The sequence below is a fragment of the Bombina bombina genome, chromosome 5 (genome assembly GCF_027579735.1).
Source record: "Bombina bombina isolate aBomBom1 chromosome 5, aBomBom1.pri, whole genome shotgun sequence".
NCBI classification, from domain to species: domain Eukaryota; kingdom Metazoa; phylum Chordata; class Amphibia; order Anura; family Bombinatoridae; genus Bombina; species Bombina bombina.
The window spans coordinates 618527323-618549066 of record NC_069503.1 but is presented as its reverse complement, the minus strand read 5'-3'; the positions used below and the strand labels follow the sequence as shown (position 1 = coordinate 618549066).

The 21744-nt window shown below is 39.5% G+C and overlaps 1 protein-coding gene across 1 annotated transcript in view; it reads left to right on the top strand.

The window, feature by feature from the left end:
• The window catches only part of UBE2QL1 (ubiquitin conjugating enzyme E2 Q family like 1), an 83961-nt gene extending 70332 nt beyond the window's left edge, over positions 1-13629 (top strand). Inside the window, exon 2 of the mRNA XM_053713079.1 lies at positions 12772-13629. Within this exon, the coding sequence (XP_053569054.1) occupies positions 12772-12903 (132 nt within the window). The 3' untranslated portion in view covers positions 12904-13629. The remainder of the gene's footprint in view (positions 1-12771) is intronic.
• Positions 13630-21744: the final 8115 nt, after the last annotated feature.

Sequence of the window (21744 nt, the reverse complement as noted above, 5' to 3'; positions counted from 1 at the left end):
TCTCTCTCCTGACAGGTGATCTCTCCCTGCCGTATCTGCTCCGGTCGCGGCTCCTGTCCAATCGTGCCCATGTAGGCGATGCTGGTGGACCTCTTCCCCGTGACCTCCGTGGTGATCTAGACCTCCTGCGTCCACCTGCAGTCCCCATTCTCTCCGGAAGAGCGTCCCTCCTCCCTGCTCTGTTACCGTCACCCGCTGCCTGTAAAGGGGACATAGCCATAACCTCTCTCCCCAACGACTCCCCCCTCACTGCAGACCCTCCTCTGCTAATCCCCACTCCATGTAACCCTCCACTCCGTTGAGGAGACAATAATTGTAGAATCTGCGCCAAGGCGGACAGATCTCCTACCTGTCCTGCCGTCACCGGTCCCGCTGACGTGCCTTCCAGAGGATCCTCATCCTCCACACTAAAGTCACCGCTGGCGTTGAGCTCGAGCGGTGGCTCCGTCTGCTGCTCCTGCTGTGCTGGAATCACCTCACCACTGGCGTTTAAAGCCTCCTCGCCCCTGCGTTCATCCCTGACTACTCCTGCAACAAGACACAACGTGATTACCAGTCCCTCCGAATGCAGCTTCTTATACAGATATCCCACCTTGGAATGTTCCACTCTTGCAGGGGTGAAGTGGGGTCACAGGTGCCCTCCTTCCATGCCTTACATACGGGCCTTTTCTATATTAAAACACAACACAGAAAATAATTGACTACAACCACTTTAATAGCCAGTTCACTCTGACGAAACATAAAATGTCATTTTCTAAATAAAGCTTGGTGTGTTGAATACTTTTGTGAAAACATTTGAATTTGTTGTTATAGTGGTTTATTTACACTGAAAACAATGTGGAAATGATTCAAAACAACTTAGGCCTAGTTTTCATTGAGGTGTTAAAGTTTGGAAACTGCTGGTAACACAAAACATCTCTATAGACTTTAATTGAGATAAATGTTTTTATCACCAGTTCCCAAACTTTACCACCTCAATGGAAACTAGGCCTTAGTTTGACAAAGTAGTGCTTTCTTTCTTGATTTCTTTAAAGTGCCAGTAAACATTAATGTATTAGATGTCATCTAAAGTTTTTTTTTTATGTAAAATATATATTCAAAGTTGATTATTATTTTTTTAAAGAAATGTAATGCTAATTTTTAAAGTATAAGCTTGAGATCAAACCTGTCAATCAAATACTCTAGCCTGCCCCCCCTTGCTTCCCGCGATTTCAAGCTCTTGTGCTCTAGTGTATGACAGCGCGTTCTAACTGTCAGAGAGAACTAGAGGAGCTGCGGATGCACTAAAAAGTCTCTACTTTGACACCAAGCTGTCATCTAAATTGTAAAGCGTTCTGCTTTGAGATTTACATGCCAGCTGGTTTTAGATGTATTATGGCATTCTGATGTAGCGCAAGCTAGTGGCGCTGCTGAAACGGGAGGAAATGGAAATATTGTGACATTTCCATGCACAGAAGTAACATGAACTTGTTCAGCTCTACAAGATGTTGTAATGAAAGTTTTAGGGAGCTCCACATCACGATCTTGTTTCTTTGCACTGCTCAGCCGAAGTGAAATTTTTGGCAGTAGCCAAACAAGTGCGCATGCGCAAGGGGATCTGGCAGTGTCAGGACGCAAGCAGCGTGCATCTCTAACAACTCTGTGGCCCGACCGATTAGTAGAGGTAATAGGATGTGGCAGGGCCTGGGAGAAGCACATTCAGCAAGGGGGCAATCCTAACAAGAGGCAGAATGATAGATTAAAATATAGATATGTGTTAAATAATTAAAACAATAAGTGTTTAAAAGTTTAGAACAAGGAATGTGAAATATAAATTTTGAATAAAAAAGTTGTTATTTTAATGTTTACTTTCCCTTTAAGCTTACCTATACATTTTTTTTGTATTAAAGGTTTGGTTTCTGTTTTCATAGTGCATTGTTAGTTTATTTTATTTTCTAGAGATCTGGTCCCCAAACCTTCTATCCCAGTCTGTGTTCCCTGCCTTTACTTTATTTATTGTGCCTTGTCCTCCTGCCATATCTACCCTTGTGAAATCTGTTGGTACCTTGCAAATAATCACAATAATAATAGGGGATTTTATATATCTTTATGTTTGAATAATTTTTATTTATCAGAAATAATAAACATTTACAGAAATACCTTCCTCTGCATCGATCTCTATCATTATGGGATCCAGAGTGGAGGTTTGCACAGAAACATTTCTAAACGACAAATGATACAGTTAATAACTTTTATAACATCTCAGTTGTTTCTATTAATATTTATATAGCTATATAGGGTTAGCAGCTAAAGATAACAGATCATATCAAGACGGTTATTGCTACCAATGATATCTAGTCTTCGGCTCTTTCTTCCTGCTATCAGGCGATCCTTGGTAAAAGATAATACATTTCTTGAGTCTGACAAGAACCTCGCCCTTCACCAGATCCTACTAAGATTTTATATATCTTTAAAGGGACAGTCACATTACAATTGTTATTGTTTAAAAAGATAGATAATGCATTTACCACCCATTCCCCAGCTTTGCACAACCAATATTGTTATATTAATAGATTTTATAACGTTTAAACCTCTAAATTTCTTCCTGTTTCAAAGGCTCTTTATAGACAGCTTCTTAATCACATGCTTTTGTATTAGCTTTTTACACAGGAGACTGTTAGTTCATGTGGGTCATATAGATAACAATGTATTCACGCCCGAGAAGTTATTTAAGATTTAGCATAACACAGAACTAACTGCCAGTCAATAGATAATAAATACAAAGTCATGTGATCAGTGGGCTGGCAGAAGATGCTTAGATACAAGGTAATCACAGAGGTAAAAAGAAAAATTAATATAACTGTGTTGGTTATTTAAATCTGGGGAATCGGTAATAAAGGGATTTCCTATCTTTAAAACAATAAAAATTCTATTGTAGACTGTCCCTTTAACATTAAGACTTTGCATTCATGACATCAATGTTGTAATGTTTATAGGGATAAATGGGTGATATATAGATAGATAAATTTTACTAATCTTGTTTAAAATATTATTTTATTTATAAAATATTTTACCAGGAAGGATACATTGAGATTTCTCTTGTTTTCAAGTATGTCCTGGGTCCACAAAATATTGCATTACATTAAAGAAATAAAATAATAGAAGTTATTTTTGTTACTTCTTGTTTAATTGTAGACAATCAAAGCTTGCTTTTTATAGCTTCAGCAATATCTGCATCGGAGAATGGCAGAGCTATAAATCTTATTCATACAGGAGTGTGACCTTCATTTTTTTTTTGGTGCCCTTGCTCCCTAGAATTTATTGGCTTCTTGTATGTGTAGGCATATTATTAATCCATCCTCCAGTTAACAAAGGACTATTCACATTACTATTGTGTGAAAACAAAAGGCTAATACCGTCTTACAGAAGTAAACAGTAATATTGTTTCATTACTGTTATATTTTATATTCTACCTTGAATTGCTTACCTATAAAAACCCTGAAATTAAAACCATTTAACTTTAAATCTGGTATAAAACAAACAAACAGTAATGTATAATTAATCAAAGCACACATATATATTTCTGCTAACGAGCAATGTAATTTGTATATGGTGTGTAAGAAGGTAACTGCACAAATATACAAACTATAAAATCACAATTTTTTTTTCTCATTTATCACATAAGACTCTGACTCTTTCTCTTTCTCTTCTCTCTCCTCTCTCTCTCTTTCTTTCTCTCTCTCTCTTCTCTCTCTCTCCTCTCTCTCTCTCTCTCTCTCTCTCTCGTTCTTTCTCTTTCTCTTCTCTCTATCTTCTCTCTCTCTCCTCTCACTCTCTTTCTTTCTCTCTCTCTCTCTCTTCTCTCCTCTCTCTCTCTCCTCTCTCTCTCTTTCTTTCTCTCTCTCTCTTTCTCTCTCTCTCTTTCTTTCTTTCTCTCTCTCTCTTTTAGAATGTATCATAATATTGAAAAATATAGTTATTATATACATTTTTATTATTATTTCAGATGTATAAATGAATGATGAAAGTAATCTCCATTTATTTAACTCTGCGTTAGTTAAAGGGACATAAAACCTATTTTTTTTTCATAATTCAGATAAAGAATACAATATTAAAAATGTTTTCAATTTATTTCTATTATCAAATTTCCTTTGTTCACTTGTTATTCTTTGTTAAATAGGTACCGTGCACATGTCTGGAACACTACATGACAGGAAATATTGCTGCCATCTAGTGCTCTTGCTAATGTATTAACATTGTTGCAAAACTGCTGCCATATAGTGCTGCAGACACGTGCACACTCCTGAGCTTACCTTCCTGCTTTTCAGCAAAGGACAACAATAAAAAGAAGTAAATGGGAAAGATGTTTAAAAACGTGTTTTGTATCTAAAGCATGAAAGAAAAATTTTGGGTTCTACGTCTCTTTAATATTTAATAAAGAAGTACATTTTGTGTTCAATGTCTCTTCAAATGAGAATATGGGCCCGATGATCTCTGCATCAAGACTGTCCCTGAAAGGGTTTTCACGCTTTTGCTGGCAAACTTTTGATCATTGTGTCCTATATCCAGATCCAAATGTTCCCCATTGGAATTGTATGAGCTGATAGCAACTATGCTTCTACCAATTACACCGATATAAACTAAGAAATATATAATTAGGTGTTAGTTTGTTAAAGGGACATTAAACATTAAATGAATGATGTATTCAGAACGCTACGAATAATATGCAAATGTATTATATTAAGTTGTATTAGTAGTTTAAATGTTGAAATTAAGTGTAAAGTTTTATTGACCATAAACCAAGGTGAGCCGCCATGTTGTAACCTAGGTTTCCTTCTCCAATTAGGGACAATTAGATATTTTTTTATCTTTTAATATATGTTTTGGTGTTAAACTCTTAAAGGGACACTGAACCCAATTTTTTTCTTTCGTGATTCAGATAGAGCATGCTATTTTAAGCAACTTTCTAATTTACTCCTATTATCAAATTTTCTTCATTCTCTTGGTATCTTTATTTGAAATGCAAGAATGTAAGTTTAGATGCCGGCCCATTTTTGGTGAACACACTGTGTTGTTCTTGCTGATTGGTGGATAAATTCACCCACCAATAAACAAGTGCTTTCCATGGTCCTGAACCAAAAAAAATAGCTTAGATGCCTTCTTTTTCAAATCAAGAAAGCAAGAGAACGAAGAAAAATTGATAATAGGAGTAAATAGAAAGTTGCTTAAATTTGCATGCGCTACCTGAATCATGAAAGAAAAAATTTGGGTTCAGTGTCCCTTTAAGGTTCCATTTTTGCTTCCATTTATTTGAAATGTTCTGGAACACAGCAATGTAACTGTCATTGATATACACAATTTACACCCAGGGATTAGTTTAAATCACTGCCATCATATTATATGGTTTTGTTATAAGCCTTTCTAGTTTGATATTTCATGAAATATGCATTTATCTTAGCTCAAAGTGGACAAACAGTAAGGCTGTACATACAAAACATCATCCGCTGAGACTGGTTGTGCAGGATTCCTGAATAGCAGCAATAAATTATATCCTTGTTCTGTTGAAAAAATAAATACACATTTCATCTCTGAATCGTATTTTGAAATTCAATACCAGGTAAAAATAGAGCAGTTATATCGGGTCCATTATTACACACCTATAAAATTATAGTTTCTCATATATTTCCTGGTAGCATGAGCCTACAAAATGGAGGTAATCATTTTTTTATTTGTGGACGAAAAATATTTTAAAAGTTGGAAGATACAAATTGCATTTCTTTATGTTCCCTCTTTTGTTGCTGGCTAATCATTTAAAATGAGTTTCATATAATGTGATGTATTGAACAATAGATGTTTCAGCTCTTTTAAATATATATTAAAATTCTGACATTATTTTAGTGATAATTTATATATAAATGATCACAGGTTTTGAATAAAGTTTCTATTATTTTTATGTAATATGCATAATCATTATACCTAGTTAAAGGGACACTAAACCAATTTTTTTCTTTCGTGATTCAGATAGAGCATGCAATTTTAAGCAACTTTCTAATTTACTCCTACTATCAATTTTTCTTTGTTCTCTTTATTCTGACTCAGATAGTTGTAATAATGATCTATCCCTTGCTGAGACCTCTATGCCTGACCTGTATAAGAAGACACAATCACTGCAGACAATCCTTGTCAGATAGCTGAACTCACCAATACCTTGTTCATCCACAAAGTTGCTTTATTCTGAATATCAGGTTACAGCAGATAATGAATATAGCAGATGAATGAATGGTTAAAGTATTTTGCGGTCAAAAGATGATACTGATCGTAGCTTGCAATGTATTAACATGAGTGCTTGTTACATGAGGCCTGTTAGCTGTGGCCATGACACAGGAAAACATCATCAAACTACAAGGGCGGAGTAATACACAAAAAGGAAATGCATAATAAGGTCAGGGGTAAGATACTGGAAAACAGGAGCATTACCAAAAAGTGTCAGTAGATGGCAGTCCAGAACAAATACAGGGAAGCCTTGAGAACAATGACATAAAAATATATGATTTCTTAACTATAACAACATGAACATAACAGAGGCTATGTAATATTATATGCCTCATTGAGGCAGCACACTCCCCGTCTGGCATAATAAATGTCACTATTTAAATCATAACGGAAGTTATGCATAACAATGTAATTTGCAGAGATGTCTTGAAGACCTGAAAGATATAAGGAGAACATACATATAATGCAACTACTATAATATAAACTTCAAGTTGTGTCAATTGAAGTTCAAGATACTTCCTTCTTGAAGTCACAGGAAGAATCCAACAGCATACATAAGCAAGTTCAGTCTCCAAGGGGCAAGAGCAAGATAAGTTCCGTGATCGGTCTGATGAAAGTTTTTATAGTCCCTTGTCTTGCAACTTTCACCTCCACCTTACGCACCTTTCCATCATCACTAGGAATGCTCTTTACAATCAGTCCCATGGGCCATTCGATTCTTTCAGCTTGCTGGTCCTTGAGGAGAACAAGATCTCCAACCTTGATGTTAGGGTTCAGACGTTGCCATTTCCTGCGTCCTTGCAGAGTAGAGAGATACTCCATCTTCCAACGATTCCAGAAGCAGTTGGCAAGGTGTTGTACTCGCTTCCACTGATTGTAGCACAGATTTCCTGTTTTAAAGTCTCCAGGGGGAACAGGAACAGACCCAAGCTTCTGGGTAAGAAGAGTAGCTGGAGAAAGGAGAGTTGGGGCCTCTGGATCTACAGAAACTGGAACAAGTGGTCTTTAATTGATTATGGCAGATGCTTCTGCCAGGAAGGTGGTTAGAATCTCATGGGTGAGTCTTGTGGATTTCAAGTCCATAAGCATGGAGTCCAGTATTTTACGTGTGATGCCTATCATTCTCTCCCAGGACCCACCCATATGGGAAGAATGAGGAGGATTGAAAATCCATGTACAGCCCTTTTCAGCTAAAAGGTCTTGAATTGGCCTAGAGTTGAGATGTAGCTCTCGACAGGCTCCAACGAAATTAGTTCCACAGTCAGATCTTAATGTTTTGACTGGACCTCTGATGGCAAGGAATCGCCTTTGAGCATTTATGAAACTTGAGGCATCCATATATTCTATTACTTCAATGTGTACTGCACGCACACTCATGCAAGTGAACAGCACTGCCCATCGTTTGCTATTTGCTTGGCCACCGGAGTCGAACACTACCCTGATTTGTTTTGGCTTATGTGGATGATACACTCCGAAGAAAGGAAGGTACCAGAACTCTTGGAGTTTTTGAAGTGGTGGAGCTGGCTCGGAATGATCATTGTCAAAGAATGGGTTCAGGTTAGCTATAGGACTGTTTTTTGGAATTTTTTGAGAGTGAGAGCACTGTTTGAAGTGGGATGCACGTCCATTTTCTAATATGTAAGTTTTGAAGGAGTGGATCTCAGATGACGTACGCATACTATTCAAGCATACATCGGCCACTATCACCCAGCCTAAATCAAGTCTTTGTGCATAAGGGGCATTGTCAGGTCCATTGCACTGCTCGCGTACTTTATGTACTCTGAGAATGTCTCTTCCTAGCAGGACCAAGATTTCAGCATTCATGTCCATTGCCGGAATCTCATCAACAAGGTGCCTTAAGTGAGGATGGTGATAGGCAGCCTCTGGAGTAGGAATCTCTTCCCTTTCGCCTGGTATCTGGTCACACTCAACTAATGTTGGTAGGGGTATGCCTTCGTTTCCTTTGATATGAGAGACCATGAATCCATTGGCCCTTCTGCCAAAGGCCTCTATACGACCAGAACAGGTACTGAGAGTATACAGTGTTGCATGACCCTCTATACCGAAGATCTCAAAGAATTTAGGCTTAACCAGGGATCTGTTGCTTTGTTCATCTATTATAGCATACATCCTAGCAACTTTCTCAGGTTGATCCTGTGGGTAAATCTTGACTAGACATACCTTGGCACAGCATTTGTAGTCTGTGACTGGAGCATGACTTTGTTGCTCCCCGTCATGAATTGCGACAGGGGTGGAGTCAGTTAGCTGCTGTGGGTTGTCTGGAAGTGGAGTAGGATGCATAGCTGTAACATGTCTGTCGCTACTGCATTCTGTGCACTTTACAACATCTTTACAGTCTTTAGCAAAGTGACCATAAGAAGCACAACACCTATAGCATACTCCAAGTTTCTGGAGAATCTCCCTGCGCTCTTGTAAAGTCTTTGCCCTAAGCCCACGACATTTCTTAAGAGGGTGAGGCTTCCTGTGAATAGGGCACTGACGATTAGGGTCTTTATCTCTCTCGCCCGAGTCACTCTGGTTTGCAGGAGAGGATACGGGTGATGAGATGTCTGTCCTTTTAACAGATATTGTTCTATTAAAGTCTCTATGTTTAGCTGCCGTGTTATCATACCTTGATGATGTTGGTAAGGATGATGAAGCAGGCAAGTTGGGTTCGCAGAAGCTGAAGCTGGGATCATTTCTCATCCAGGCTTGATCGCTGATGTACCTGCAAAAGTATGAAAATGGAGGAAAGGATACGTTATAGTCTCTTTTGTATCTTGAGTCCTGTTGTGCCCATTTCTCTTGCAGGTTATATGGCAGTTTAGACAACACAGGATTGACACCATGAGCAGTGTCCAGAAAGCTTAATCCAGGTAGACGTGGGTCTGTCTTTGCCAACTGTAGCTCCATGAGAAGGTCACTTAATTCTTGGAGCTTGCGATAGTCTTTGTTTCCTATTTTTGGGAAGTTTTGCAGTCTCTTGAACAGAGCGCTTTCTATGGCTTCAGAGCTACCATAGGCTTGCTCAAGTCTTGCCCATGCAGCAACAAGGCCTGCATCTGGGTGGTCAACATGTACTGTTCTCAGTCTTTTAACACGATCTGCAAATTCCGGCCCCAGCCACTTTATGAGCAAATCAAGTTCCTCCTTGGTTGTAAGGTCGAGATCAGCGGTAGCAGCCTTGAAGGTTGATCTCCAGGCCCTGTAGCTCTCTGGACAGTCGTCAAACCTTGAGAGGCTTGTGTTAATGAGCTCACGGCGTATCATGTATCTGGCAAAATCAGTCAAGTCTGATCTCTCACTCTTTGGTGCCAAAGTAACTTGAGGAACCCCTTGGGTGTGAAAGTTCTTTGGTGAAGAAGGGTGAAGTTTACCAGGATAAAATGATGTTGCAAGAGCATTCAACTGTGGTGTAGTCTCTAAGGATTCTGCTGGCTGTGGCTTGAGCTGCGGCTTGTCACTGGAAGTCACCTTATTGTCAGCGGGAGGTGATGCGGTTTGCTGCTTAGATGCACTTGTGTTGTGGATTTGAAGAGGCTCAGGCATTTGGTGCTGAGAGGTCTCTGTGTTGAGATTGAGAACGATGGTGTTAGTAGTAGGCACAGGAGATGACTCTGTATCGTTGCAAATATTATGCTTTAGCACGTATTTACTAGTGCGTTCAACTGGGTCTTCCAGATCTGCTGGGATATGGCAATCTGAATTAGTACTTTCTCCCATTGCTTGTTCAAGGACTTTCAGCCTTGCTAGGGCTGCTGCTTCTTTCTTTTCCATTTGCAAAACCTTTATTTGGGAATCCACCTTTGCTTGCTGGGCAGCCATTTGTGCTTCCTGGACAGCCCTTTGAGCTTTGCTTTGTGCTTCCTGGGCAGCCATTTGTGCTTCCTGGGCAGCCCTCTGTGCTTTGCTTTGGGCTTCCATTTCTGCTTGCTGGGCAGCCATTTGTGCTTCCTGGGCAGCCCTCTGTGCTTTGCTTTGGGCTTCCATTTCTGCTTCCCTTCTGATAAAGGAGCTTTGCACTTTTTTTGATTCTGCATCAGCACGGGCCTCTATTAGCTTGATGTGGATCTATGAGATCTGGTCTCCTGCAGTTGAGCAATGCGGAACTCTGCCTTTTCTTTAGCCATTTGCACTAAGAGATCTCTATGTTGGTCCAGTGCATCAGTCCTAGTCAGTTCTGCTGAAGAGTCCTCTATATTAAAGTCCTGTAAGAAGGCTGTGTATTTTGCAGACAGCCGCTGGTAGCGTTCATATGCAGCAGATAGGTGATCTATAGAGTCTCTCAATTTGGCTGGTTGATCATTAAAGTGTGACAAAACTAACATGCATTGTGAAATTCTGTCCCATAGGTCTGACAGATCGCTGGAGAACTCATCTCTAGTGAATTCATAGTTTTCTCTGAGTTTATGTGTCGGTTTTATTGTACGTTTGGGTCTTACACTCTGTTCAGCAATATCTGCAGGATCTGCTCCCTGTACGTCTGTGGGTTCAGAGGCATGATGTATCTGCGTAGGTTCGGCTATAAAAGAGTGCTCAGAGCCTTGTCTAGACATTTTTTCAAGTTTTGCAAAAAATGGTACTGTCTCTTTAAGAAGACAAACAACAGCTTAGACAGGTGGGGTAACAGTTCAATGCAGAGAAACAGTTTTCAACATTCAGATGAAGTGCAGTAAACTTGTGCAACGTGCTTTCACAAGATGGCGGATGACCCTGAGCTTGATTGCAGATTAAACACACACATATACATAGCAGGCTGTAGGAATTCTATACATCTTTTGACTATTCTGACTCAGATAGTTGTAATAATGATCTATCCCTTGCTGAGACCTCTATGCCTGGCCTGTATAAGAAGATACAATCACTGCAGACAATCCTTGTCAGATAGCTGAACTCACCAATACTTTGTTCATCCACAAAGTTGCTTTATTCTGAATATCAGGTTACAGCAGATAATGAATATAGCAGATGAATGAATGGTTAAAGTATTTTGCGGTCAAAAGATGATACTGATCGTAGCTTGCAATGTATTAACATGAGTGCTTGTTACATGAGGCCTGTTAGCTGTGGCCATGACACAGGAAAACATCATCAAACTACAAGGGCGGAGTAATACACAAAAAGGAAATGCATAATAAGGTCAGGGGTAAGATACTGGAAAACAGGAGCATTACCAAAAAGTGTCAGTAGATGGCAGTCCAGAACAAACACAGGGAAGCCTTGAGAACAATGACATAAAAATATATGATTTCTTAACTATAACAACATGAACATAACAGAGGCTATGTAATATTCTATGCCTCATTGAGGCAGCACACTCTTGCTATCTTTATTTAAAAATCAGGCATTTAAAGCTTAGGAGCCAGCCCATTTTAGGTTCAGCACCCTTGATAGCACTTGCTTATTGGTGGCTACATGTAGCAAACCAATAAGAAAAGCATAACCTGAGTTCTGAACCAAAAATGGGCTGGCTCTTAAGCTTTACATTCCTGCTTTTTTAATAAAGATAGTAAGGGAACAAAAATTGATACTAGGAGTAAATTAGAAAGTTGCTTAAAATGGCATGCTCTATCTGAATCATTAAAGAAAATGTTTTGGGTTTAGTGTCCCTTTAAGTCTACATCAGACCTCTCAGAAAAATAAAATGTACCTCTATTTTCATATAAATAAATACCTCACTACATGTATATTGTTGTAGTAGTTATACCTTGAAAAAATAGTGAATTTATACATTAATTAGTTAAATAAAATTACATAAAACTGAACCATTGCAATGAGTGCTCTATTAACTGGTACAACATGTGAATGCAGGTGCATAAAGCATATGTACATATGCCCTGAGCGTTTGTTGAAAATGTCCTACCAAAGCCATCCCAGAAATAAGGTAGTGCACTCTTTAAGGATTTAGCATACTGGGATACATGTTACCATGTGAAACCATAGAGAAGAAGGTTTATATTTCGTTCTAATATTTTAGAATATTATATGCATTTAAACATACAGTAATTTTACTATTCTTCTGAAAAGAAAGCATTTATGTTAGGACGAATGAGGTTCTCTAAGGCAATTTCCCACAAACGTTAAAGAGCCACTTGATCTTTGTACATTTTAAATATATATAAGCAATTTTCTTGTATTGAATTACATTAAGTGGGCGATTTAAAATGTGTTATCTTAAATAAATGTAAATAAACGTTAGATATAATGATGAACTCAAAGCATGGAGTACATGGAGATAATTTTTTTTATCACCAGTTCCCACACTTTACCACTTCAATGGAAAATAGGCCTTAGTTTGACAAAGTAGTGCTTACTTTCTTGATTGCTTTAAGCTTACCTATACATATTTAAAATATGTATAGGTAAGCTTAAAGCAATCAAGAAAGTAATTTTGGATCAAAGGTTTGGTTTCTATTTTCATATTGCATTGTTCTTTTATTTTAGATTTATCATGATATACAATTGTGCTTTTTGCTATAGTTAAGGATTCAAAACAGTTTTCCTATTATATATTCACAGGGCCGCATCTGCAGAAAAGCCGGAAAGTCTAAAAAGGCCTTTAGCCGCAAGGAAGCGGAAGCAACATTTAAGAGTTTGGTGAAGACCCATGAGAAGTATGGCTGGGTCACCCCACCAGTGTCGGATGGCTGACACCAAGAAAACCAACAAAACAGACTTCTAATAAGGGGGAAGAGAACAAACTCACTGGAAAAAAAGAAGAAAAATACGAATATATTTAAGAGAAAAAAAAAAAGATCACTATGCCATTTTCTCAGTGCTGTACATCATCCATTCATTCGTCCTTTTCTACTTCAGCTTCAGTTTATTAACATGATTGACAGAAAGACTTTATCTATGTTGAAATTTGTTTACAAAAGAAGACAAAGAAGGAATAGAATGTTTGGGGGGGGGGGGGGGAATAATGTTGTTACAATCATGTTTCCAGACTGATGAGCGATCATCTTCAGGTCACTGTAGAGTGGGGATTGAGATTGCTTCATTTGTCCATTCTAGACGCATGATTTTTCGGCTTCTTTCCATGACTGCAACACCAAAAAGCAGCAGTGGAAATTCCATCTGTAACCGCTTGGTTTATTTAAATGTTGATGAAGCCGTTAATATTTAATAGGCAAGCAGTGCATTTCAGGTACATGTTTGCTGTGCTGTTTATCTTTGTCTATTTTCCTGGCAGGTCAACACGACTTTGAAAATTTGTCTTTATGTGGAGCTGTGGTCCGCTGTGACTCAAAATATAGACCTCATCTGTGTTCGATGTGATCTGTGTTGGATAACTGACGAAATATAACAGTGGGAAAAAAAATAATAAAAAGTTATAGTGTGGAGCTATTGTAAAAATAAAAAAAAAATCACCTAAAACCAGCGTCAAGTTGTTTGTTATATTTTGTTTTATGAGCATAATAAGCAGTACCTTAGAAAATGGGAATTGACATTCATTGAAAAATTACAGATTCACATATTTAATTTAGTTTTACATGAAGTTTCAACGGTTTCCCTTTAAAACAAACAGTTTTATTAACCAAATAACTTTGTTAAAGGGATATTAATCAGTGCTCCTTCGGTACCAAAAAATAAGTTCAATAAAAGTAAACCTAAAAAGAAACAAATTGTGTAAAAAAAAACAGCAAACAACTTACTTGTTTTTTTCCATAATGAGCACTTAGAAATTCTCAGTGTAGCCACTGCCACAGTGTGATATGGGAGCTATAATGAAAACAAATTAGATAATAGAAGTTACTTATAAAGTTGATTTAAAATTGTATTCTCTATCTGAATCATGAGATAAAATAATTGGGTTTCCTGTCCCTTTAAGTATAAGACACAGCCTAGTGCTTTTCTTATTACTACAATGAAACAGATTGTTTAACATCCTTTTAAGTCTAACTGGGTCTTTCATAATAATTCTACTTGTACAAATTTTTAAAACATTATATATATTTTCAAAACCTCATAGGTTTAAGTATTGACAGTAAAATATTTAAAGGGACACTAACGTCAATATTACACTTTCATGATTAAGATATAACATGCAGTTTTAAAAGGCTTTCCAATTTACTTCCATTATCAAATCAAACATGCACGGTCTTTTTAAGACACCAGCTATTACTGAACATATGCAAAAGTTCACAGTGTATATGTTTATGAGTCTGTGATTGGCTGATGGCTGTCACATGATACAGAGGGCCAGTAAATAAAATACATTTAAAAAAATTTAGACCAAATCTACTGCACATTTAAAATTCAGACTAAGCATTATTGCATTGTATTTTTATTATGCACTTGTTAATTGTGCAATTATATTATAATTAATGGTACATTAAGATTATTTAAGTATTTGACAAAGAAATAACCATTTTGAAAGTTTTCTTCCTACCTGTCTTAACCCTTTTCAGTGCTAACGACAGCTCTGAGCCGTCGCAGAGTTTCTCACTCTGGTGCTAACGACGGCTCAGAGCCATCGCTAGCATTCTCCCACCTTGAGGGAGATCTGGGGGCTCCCACCCGATCCTACCCCATTTTGCTTGCTGACATCATGCGCAATGACGTAATGACATCACTGCACAACTTTATTTAAAATAGACAATGACAAGAATAGGGAAAGGGGGCATGCTGCTTAGAAGCCTGTAACTCAGGCAGCTAAGCAGCTACAGACCCCCAAGACCCACCGTTGGAAAGGTAATCACCTAACCTTTCCAATGGTGTGAGTCATGGGGATTTGTAAAAATAAAATAATAAAATAATAATAATAAAAAAAACTTAGATCAACTTAGCACCCAGGTGGAAAAGTGCTTAGCACTCAAAGGGTTAAGAAGATTTTTGGTCACTATAAGTTATTATCAATGATAATTAATATAAGGGAACATTAAAGCCATTTTTGTACAGCGTATATTAGTGGTTTCCCAAAACCTTTTACAGCTACTGCCCCTTGGCTCCATAAACTCGCCATCAGCACCCCCTTCCTTACCTGGGGAAAATATTATTCAGCATAGCAGTGCACATTGCCTAATGAAGATAATGTCAAAATACAAAAGAGTAATTAAACATTTATTACATTTTTTAAATAAACCTTATTTTTAATTCATTTAATATGCAAATATGCATCATCTTCATTTGGTGATATTAGCTTTTTGAAGTTAATGGGAACAGTGCAAAAAAATCTAAATCGCCATATTACTATTTAAAAATGTGTTAATATGGGAGGGGCAGAGTCTAGCCACGCTAGGAGATGGCAGCTAGCTAGAAGGGCTCCTGTCTTCTAGACCGAATAAAAGCTAAAATTGATGGCATGGATCCCTAATTCCTTCACCCTTTGATACTTAACACTGCTTAACAATCAATCCTCATACCTGGCACAGTATGGGTAATCCCTGACCTTACTATATATTCCGGAGGAGAGGTACTCTGCTTGGGGCCTGCAACGCACCGGAGGGAGCCAACATCACTGAAGTGATTGAAGGAGAGAGGCGCGGTGAGACTCGGCCGTACGCGGACAGGCTGATCACACTGCCTAGCGACTTCACCCGAGAGACAAGGAGGAGAGCGGCGTTAGCCGAAGGGAGACTGAGTGCGGTGAGTGAGGCGGCCATATTTACACGTGGGCTCCCGGAGAGCTCCTCTTATACAGCAGACCGGAGGGTAGGGGGACACGTCTGCAATCACTCCTGACTACAACAAATAATACAGGTTGCCTTAACAAAATCAGAGTCCCACACCTTAAGATGGACACTCAATAAATATTACCAGGGTGATATTAATAATCATAAGCTGCGTCACAAGTCACAGACAGTCAGAAGACACTACAGCACAGCAGCTGCACTATGAGAAAGTCTCCCTCTCATCCTCCCAACCCCGTTTATAATAAGGAATAAGGGGCAGTGTGAAATTTGTACTCGCCTTATTTTGCTCTATTCATCTCCCTCATACCCTTTGGGCACAATAATTTATATATCAGTTTCTTGTACTTGGTGAAGCTGTGTTATTGTATAGTATTCAACCGCAGGGCCTGTGAGTGGGACAGTCTGTCTGCTACAATACAGATGATGAATGGACTCCCATCCTAACCCCACCATATTTTCTAGCTTAGAAACCTGCATCAAGCTTCTTTGTCTTACACAGTGAAGTACACACATCATTATAAGTGAAACAACATTAGAGATCAGGGGATGCCTTGCAAGAGACAAACTAAAGGAGATAAAACACCTTCCTCTAAGACTCTTAATCAGTATCTTATACCTAAGGGTTCATTTATCCCAAACAGAGAAGAATCTACAGATTCAGTAGCCCCTGGGGTAGAAATAAGGGAAATGGAAGCACCAGACTTAAGCTCCTTTATAACAAAAAAGACATAACTCATTTGTCTTCTAAGGATGATATTAAAGTTGTGCTTCATGAAATGAGGACCCTCTTTGGAGATCTGCGAAAAGATCTAGGAGCTATGGAGAAGAGAGTTGTGACATTGGAAACAAATCATACTGCTTTAACTACTGAAGTTCAATCCAATGCTGCTGGAATACAGGACTTAGACAACAAGGTCTATCTGCTTTCTGAAAAGCTCGAAGACCTAGAAAATAGGACTCGCCGAAATAATCTTAGAATAAGAGGAGTGGCGGAGTCCATTTTTCCTCCAGCAATTGAAGGTTATCTTCAGGCCTTATTTAGAGTAATCAAAGAGAATCCTTCTGGCGAAGATATCCAAATATAAAGGGCTCATAGAGCATTGAGACCTAGACCCCCTCCTTAAGCCCCGCCATGGGATATAATTGTTAAATTTCTTAAATACAAAGATAAAGAAGATCTCTTGCGCTGCCCAAGAGCAAAGCACCCAATTATGCATGCAGGGGAGGAGATACAACTTTACACAGACCTCTCTCCCACCACTCTCCAGAAAAGAAGGGAACTGTCCAACGTTACTACTACCCTGAAATTGCACAAAATACAATACAGATGGGGATTCCCGGTCTCGTTGATAGCCTCAAACAACAACAAAACGGCTATTTATAGACCTGGGTCTGACCTTAACCTATTCTATACAGAACTCTCAATACCAGTTGCCCCTGATAGATGTATCCCTCTGAATAACGACAAAAACACCTTGGCATCTTCATCTTCTTCAAGAGACTCCTCAACACCAGGTTGACCCTCTTCACAGGTTTCACAGAGACTGTCTTAGTATCGACCATGAGGGAGAGATTGCCCTCCTGCTCCCTGTATTCTCCATGAATACAGGATATCCCGTGAATTTGCTTCACTAACGCTTCTCTATCACTAACTGTCCTGAGATGCTTCCGCCCAGGCCTTGACTTAATGCATCATCTGACTTTTGGACATGGAGGAATGAAGAGGGGTGTAGTGTATCTACCTACCCCTCCACCCTATGCAGTATCCTTTTGGTTTTGACGCTCTTTTCTTTGCGCCCACAGCGGCAGAATGTTCTGACCTGTTTTCAGTTTATTTTTTGTTTGTACGACAATGTTGTGGGAAAAGTTTTGAAATATGTTTTGTGTACCTTTCTCTCCCACTTTCAGGTTCCTAATACAAAGAAGGAGTAAAAGAGGTTTATGTACAGCAGAATAGTTGTACAGACACATGCTGTTTACCACTGTTAGAGACGTTATTTACATTGTTATGTTTGTTTTTTGTGTATACATCTGCTAAAACATGCCTATTTTTTAACACTCCCCTAATAACTGGCACATAGCGGAGGTTTTCCTTTCCTTTTTGACGGGGAACCCTTAGATGAGGGGAGTAGCCTTTTCATCAGGTAATTGCCCTCATTATCTTACATCTAGAGCCTCAACCCCTCTCTTACCATAACAAATACTTGTGCCCTTTAGTACTGGTACCCCTTATGGGGACTCCCCACTCTGAATTTAGATACTATCAAGATACATATTCATTATGTCACTGATGCCTGGGGGATTGCGGAAAGTCATAATGCGCAAGCTAGGTATTCCCTGATTCCTTTCCCTCTCCCCTCCTTATTACCCCTTGACCCCCTTCCCCGTTCTACTACTCCTTCCCCCCACCATCTATGCCATCAACCATAATCGCTTCTTTCTACAAGCTTTCCATAAATTCGGCTATGAAGACAATGCCCCATTTTTGTAACCCTTTCACAGGAAAAGGGTACTAGCTCCTCTCTTGGAGCTCTATCTTTCTGTTCCCTTTAACCCCCTTTGTTTGTTTTCCTTACTTGTATACTAAGGCTCTTATTAGTTAATAACTGTTTGAAGGCTTCTTTCTAATACCTCTTGTATTATTCTTCTGACTCGTCTTACTCTCCCTCTCTTCCTTTCTACTCTATCTTATTTAACCCCCTTTTTTTTTTCTTTTTTTTTTCTTTTTCCCTTTCCTCCCCCTTCCACTATGCAGCGCAGCAGATTTGGTGAGCATTCTCTTAGACTAACCTCAATAAACGCTAAGGGCCTTAACAGCCCGGGTAAGCGCTTGATTGCTCTCCGAGAATTTAATAAATTAAAAAGCCAAATCATTTTATTACAGGAAACACATTTTCAGAGAGGCAGAGAGCCGAATTGGGTCCCTAAACACTTCCCCACATCCATCTTTGCCTCAGGTCCTGATAAAAAAAATGGAGTGGGAATTCTTATTCATAAAACTCTCCCCATACAAATCACCCATCTAACCAAAGACCCGAAAGGACGATTTCTCCTCCTGGTGGGCACCATACACGGCCAACCCCTCACTGAACCTCCTACTAGACCATGCTAGGGGGGTGGTTTTCCTAGCCGGGGATTTCAACCTTAGTATTAACCCACTTGTGGACACCTCAAGGGGAACCACTAGTATACCTAGCTTAGCTCTAAGAAAAGTCAGATCTGCCCTAACCACACATGCTTTACAAGACATTTGGAGAATTCTGCACCCTACTGACAGGGACTATACCTTCTTTTATGCACCCCACAACTGCTATTCACGAATTGACTACATTATGACTGACTCTATTGGCCTTTCCCTCACCACGCACTGCGAAATAGGTAATATCACATGGTCTGATCACGCCCCAGTTACCTGCTCCATTCTTTGGCCCAACCTCCCAGTAATAAGTAAAACTTGGAGACTGGGCGACTCCCTACTAGACGACCCGCTTATTCTAAGCGAGGCAGAGAGGTCCCTCTCTGAATACTTCTCGCTCAATGCGGGCACGGCCTCATCCCCTCACAAACTTACTAGAAAAGATTAGATCCCTGGAGGAAACGCATAAGCAAGAACCCTCTAACGACTCCTGTAGACAGGAGCTGATGTCCACAAGAACAGAACTTAAACAATATCTTATAAAACAACATCAACGAACGGCCTTATGCATGAAACAATATTTTTATGAGGGAGGTAATAAGCCGGGTAAAGTGTTAGCGAGAACCCTTCGGAGGAGACAATGAGCCTCATATATCCAATTTCTACACACCACAGAGGGTAAAATAGTACATAGTAGCAAACTCATAGCTTCTACATTTAGGGACTACTACAAGGCACTATACAATATAGATAACACTACCTCGTCACCTCAACCTAATTTGGTCGAGAGCTCCCTCAGGGAACACATGGATAACTTTTTCTCTAATCTCAACCTCCCCACTCTGTCTGATAGTGAGAGTGAATATCTTGCATCCACTATCACATTAGAGGAACTTCAGCAGGCCTTAAAAGACACTCCGACGGGCAAATGTCCAGGGCCAGACGGGTTCACTCCTAGATATTATAAGGCATTTGGTTCCCTACTGTTCCCCCATATGCTGCAATTATTTAACAATCTACATAAAGACCCTTCCCTTTCTACATCTCTTCTAGAGGCCCACATTACAGTCATTCCTAATCCTGGCAAGGCAGCCACCCGTCCCAAAAACTTTAGACCCATATCACTTATAAACTCGGATGTAAAATTATTAGCTAAGATACTCGCCAATCGATTAAATAAATATCTGCCTAAATTGATTGCCACCGACCAAGTTGGCTTTGTCCCGGGAAGAGAAGCCCGGGATAACACCATGAAAATTCTGCATCTTATAAATCATGCGAAGACGACAAATACACCCTTGGTCCTTCTGGCGACCGATGCGGAGAAGGCCTTCGACCGGGTTCGGTGGTCTTTTCTGCAAAGGTCTATGCAAGAAATGGGCTTCCCTGAACCTTTTTTAAATATGATAATGGCGTTGTACTCCCATCCCAATGCTAGAGTCAGAGCTAACGGTGTCCTGTCGGACTCGTTTGACATACAAAACGGCACCAGACAGGGCTGCCCCCTTTCTCCTCTCCTCTTTGCCATCTCAATGGAGACACTGGCTCTGAGGATCAGAAATAACACTGAGATCAGGGGCATGTCGGTGGGGGGACAGGAACACAAACAAGCCCTATATGCGGATGATGCATTGTTCACATTGACTGAGGCCGACACATCTGTACCTGCATTACTTAAGGAATTGAGCAATTATAGTAAGGTCTCCAATTTTCAACTAAACTTTTCCAAATCTGAACTCCTAAACATAAATTCTAATCCAAACTCCATCAATCACCTGAGTAGCACTTATAGTATTCCTATAGCGCGACACAAATTAAAATACTTGGGGGTCTTTCTCTCCACCAACATGTCTGACTTAGTCAAACTCAATTATAACGTCTTAAAAAATGACATTGTCCGAGACCTGTCGTCTTGGAAAAGCAAAAAACTATCATGGCTGGGGAGAATTGGGGTGCTCAAAATGAACATCCTGCCCCGAATATTGTATCTTCTCCAGGCTCTCCCCATATCACTTCCGGAGGGCTACATCCCGCAACTACAAAAAATACTTGAACAGTACATATGGGATGGGGCTAGACCCAGAATCCCTAGGAAAACTATGTATCTCCCAAGGGATGGGGGAGGTTTGGGGGTGCCCTGTTTGGGAAGATATAAACAAGCAATTTCATTACAACACATGGTGGAGTGGGCCCACAACCCTGGAGATAAAGCATGGATCAACATAGATAGACAAGTACTTAAGTTAAACAATATCGCTACACTGGGATGGACAACACCTCAACTTAGACCCAAGCTAATTAATGACTATCTCATTACAGCAAATGCACTGTCAGACTGGGACAGAACAATAGCCACGACTACACACATTTCTTCCAGGAACGCCCCACTCACACCCATTATAGAACACATTGACCTCCCATTTTGCAAATTGGGTTTTACCAAAATACAACCATATAGCCTCCGCACGGGTACAATGACTTTTGTCACGATAGAGGGGAAGTTTAAAACTCACACCGACATGGCAGAGGCACATGGGACGATTTTCTCCTCATGGCTTCACTACCATCAATTGATTCATTTTATATCACACCACAAACACAAAGGAGAGTTTGGCAGAAAATTAACACCCTTTGAGGAACTTTGCATTTCGCAAACAAGCCCGACCCACTTGATATCTAAAATCTATAAAATCCTTAGTAGCCCTGATTCACTAAACCTCC